General features: G+C 40.5%; 1 protein-coding gene across 1 annotated transcript in view; it reads left to right on the forward strand.

Moving 5' to 3' along the window:
• Positions 1–3,499: 3,499 nt before the first annotated feature.
• The window catches only part of snrnp27 (small nuclear ribonucleoprotein 27 (U4/U6.U5)), a 9,266-nt gene continuing 8,430 nt past the window's right edge, over positions 3,500–4,335 (forward strand). The window contains exon 1 of the mRNA XM_037681229.1: positions 3,500–3,689. Within this exon, the coding sequence (XP_037537157.1) occupies positions 3,653–3,689 (37 nt within the window). The 5' untranslated portion in view covers positions 3,500–3,652. The remainder of the gene's footprint in view (positions 3,690–4,335) is intronic.

The following is a 4,335-nucleotide window of genomic DNA, read 5'->3' on the forward strand; positions in this document are numbered from 1 at the left end:
GCCCCTGGTTTCATGTCAGTCGTGATTAATGGCACTAGGGCCCCGGCGCAGCTTACGCTGCCAGTTCCAGCAATGTTCCCTTGATACTTAATGAACTCTGACAAACTTCTTTTCCCTCGCTCCGTTGTTCCCTCCACAATTCACCCCCTCCAACCACGTTTAAAATGCATGACACAGAGCTGCCACTGCAGCACCTTGGGGTTAGCGCTGGCTCTTTGTATATTTCTCAAGACGCCAAAGTCTAAAAATAAGGCACCACAACTATGCAAGATTTAAAGCTCCTAGCCGTTAGCCTAGCATCTTCAGACAAAGAAGTTCAGATGATGTAATTTTAATGAAAGCTCTTGGACTCATTAGGTTCTCCCCAACAAATCCAGTTTATTTTCAAACTTTCCAGAATGAATGTGTATTGGGGGGGGGGGGGGGGTCCAATGTTAAGTTTTACCTTCTATAAAATGTCACGTCTTATGAAAGCAGAAAACTTTTAAATTTTGAGGTCACCAGTAGACTGAGCAAGAATGAAATGGAAATGGGCAGACGATGGTCTCTGTCTCCACCTGCTGCTCACTTCAGAACAGGAGCTGAAACTATTTACAAAACGTTTACATTATTTAGTTTGTCTGAAGTTAGGAACAGTGTTGATGGAAAAATGTCCACTTCTACAGTTTTACACATCAGGACAAAATTAAATAATCTGCATTTAGCAGGTTCTAAAGTTTTTTAATCTTACCTATTGTTAGACACAATAATCCAAATTTGTAGTGTGCTTGATGTTCTAGCATTGCGCCTCTCCAGGTGGCTGCATGTTGGAGCAGCTCTGTTACTTTCACTCTGAGATTTTGCTTTTGGAAACTTTAATTCCTCTTTTTCTGGATGTAAATCACTTTATTTGGATGATTGTTTCCTCTGGTATCAGATGCTGTGCAGCTGGAAGGATTTTTACTGAAACTTTTTTTAGTTTTGGACATTTGTTATGATGCGTAACCATGGCAACAAAGCAGTTTTCTACAACCAACAGCAGCTGATTAACATATAAAAATCTCAAATAATATCTCAACTACAGTCCCAAATCTCATATGAGTTGAAAGGATGTTCTGTGGACTCATTCTCATCTACCTGCCAGCTGTGCTTGAGTGCCTGACCACTGAGATCCTGAAACTAGCAGGAAACACGGCTCATGACAGTGGAAGGGCAGGATCGTCCCTCGGCACCTACAGCTGGCTGTCCGCAGCGACAAGGAGCTCGGCAGACTGCTGGGAGGAGTGGCCATGGCTCTGGGAGGAATTCTGCCCGGCGTTCAGGCGGTCCTACAGTCCAGGGGAACCGAGAGGCCAGCCGAGTCTGGGTGGACGGATCAGACGGCATCTGCAGCCAGTTTCTTAGGATCCACTGTGGGATGGACTTTTACAAGAGATCCTTCCTGCCTACAGCCATCAGCATCTATAACATCTCTTAATGAAACGAGGATAACGAGTTACAACAACAAATAATTTCCCTTTGGGATTAATAAAGTATTTTTGAATTGAATTGAATGTCACTTCCACAGTATTCCACTTATCTTTAATAAAACAAGACATATTCAGTTAGTAAACAGCTTCATTACATACCTGGATAGCTGGCCCTCCTCACAGCTCTTTCACATCATGCAGTGTTTAGGGGGGGTGCATGCACAAGACGAGAGTTCTGTGATGGAGTTAAATTCAAAGCAGTCTGCTCCTCAGATAAATGGTGTTAAATTATTATTTTATATATGAATGTTTCTGTTCAGTGCCCTGAGATGACTTCTGTTGTGACTTGGCGCTATATAAATAAACTGAAGTGAACTGAATTGAAATTGAATTGATTTGCAAGTTCTGACTTCACTTCGCTCGGGGTGCTGAGGGAAGATGGATGGGACGTAGTCTGGGTGGCACTGGTCATTATTACTCCTCAATCCTGAAAACAACAAAGGTTTACAACAAAGGTCAGGTTAAAATGTAGGTCTTATGAGTACACCTGAGAAAATAAACTTCTGTTAAAATCTTATCTGAACGTTGCCTATCTTACCGCTCTTGGTATGTAAATGAAATAGTCTGTGGATGAATCTCTTCATCCGAGTGTTTAGTTTTTTAATAAAAACTGGGAAGACTGATGTGTATATATATATATATATATATATAACATAAACCATTCTACTTGTAGAGCACATACTGGAGTTGATTTCAGCCAAGTTTTAGATGCTGATCCATACACCACACTCCCATAATCTATTCTTGACCTGATTAATGACATATAAATATTTTTAAGTGACTCAAATTTAGCACTCCATGTCAACCCTGCTAAACACCTCATCATGTTTAGAACCTTTTCCTCATCTCGAAGTTTGAAAATAAGATATTCTACATTTCCCCCCTTTTCCATAATGCTCAATCAGCTGCAAAAAGTGATTTACCATAACTTAAAGCTAAATCTTTAAAAATATAATTAATCATAATGAAAATAACGTGGGCAGCGCAGTGGTGCAACTGGTAGAGCTGCTGCCTCTCAGCGAACAAGTCCCCAACTCATATCCCAGTCCGGGGGGCTTTCTGGGTGGAGTTTGCATGTTCTCTTCGTGCATGCATGGATTTTTTCCGTGTACTCCGGTTTTCTCCCACACACCAAAAACATGCATGTTAGGCTGATTGGTAACTCTAAATTGTCCCTAGGTGTGAGTGAGAGAGTGAATGGTTTTTAGTCTTGTTTGTCTCTATGTGGCCCTGTGATGGACTGAAGACCTGTCCAGGGTGTACCCCGCCCCTCGCACAGTGATTGTTGGACATGAGCACCAGCGACCCCCCTGACCCAAAATAGAAGAAGCGGGTAAAAGATAATGGATGGATGAAATTAACGTAGGGCTTACCACACTTCCTTGTGGAGTTCCATTTTCTATTTTACATTGCTGTGATACATGCAATCCTATTTTAACTTGAAAAGTTCTCTCACATAAAAAAATCTCTTAACCAATTAAACATATTTCCTCCTATTCCTACTTGATGTAATTTAATCATTAACCCTTGTCTCCATTACATATCATTTTTATACATCAAAACCACACAGCAATAACAGATTCCTTATAATCTGAGCTTTCCTAATGTCATCGTCTAAACATAAAATAGGATCCATTGCTCTTCTTCCTCTGACCCCCCCACTCTGTTAAGGTGCAATTATGTTTCTTGACTTGAAATAATGCATCAATCTCTCATTCACCAACCTTTCCTTCAACACATATTAGAGGTTAAAGCAATCGACCTGTAATTCCCAGGATCACTATGATTTATTCTCAGGTTTCTTTATTAGGATAATAATTGCTTCTTTCCATCTACATGGTTAACGCCCTTCTCTCTATATTTTATTAAATAATATCAATAATATATCTAACACTTCATCACTTAAAGGTCTTAGCACATTTCATCTTTCCCTGGAGCAGTGTGGTCCTACAGGTCGGTAGGGGGCGCAGTACAACATGAACTGTGCCGGAAGTTTAAAACTAGACAACCAATCAATCGGGATAAAGAAGGGCCTTGTGTTCGTAGTTAATATTCACCCAAACTCAAAGTTGTTTAAATTCCTCTGTACAGGTAAATATTTTAATTAGTTCGTTTCGAGGGCAGCGTTTCAGCTGTTTCGAGAAATGGGTCGAAGCAGGAGTCGATCACCTCCGAGACGAGGTAAGAAATGTTAGCTTTTGCTAACTGTTAGCTTTACGCTACATGATGATGGTGTACGTTGTTCCTTATTTTACATTATTATAAGCAAGTTTAGGGCTGCACCGATTGCAGTTTTCTGGCCGATCACCTATTTCTAAAAAGTCTAACCTGCCGATTCCGATTTAGTTTTATACGCCACACTGTCAGGTGTTATAAGGTCACAATGTCAGAGTTTCTTTATTGTCATTCGCACCTCATGTGGTACATGTGGTGGAGCGAAATTATGTACACAGGGTCCCAGTTACATCCAACAATAAAATGTAGAAGAAAAACAGTAATAACATCTAAGATATGAACTAAGAAAAACATCAATGAAATATACACTAAGCACTCATAACATAAAACATTGAACATCAGCACAAACATGAACATGAGTCTGTGAGCAGATGTGCACGCATGAACACATCAACATTGAAACAGATCAGCAGCAACATGAAACAGATCAGCAGCAACATGATATGGTTTTTCACAGTGATTATTCTAGTTAGAGATTCATGAGTCTAACAGCCTCAGGGTAGAAGCTGTTCCTCAGTCTAGTGGTTCTACACTTAATGCTCCTTAACCTCCTTCCTGAGGGGAGTGGGGCAAAAAGTGTGTGTGCTGGGTG

This window comes from Nematolebias whitei, chromosome 8, assembly GCF_014905685.2.
Source record: "Nematolebias whitei isolate Nwh7 chromosome 8, NemWhi1, whole genome shotgun sequence".
Lineage (NCBI taxonomy): Eukaryota > Metazoa > Chordata > Actinopteri > Cyprinodontiformes > Rivulidae > Nematolebias > Nematolebias whitei.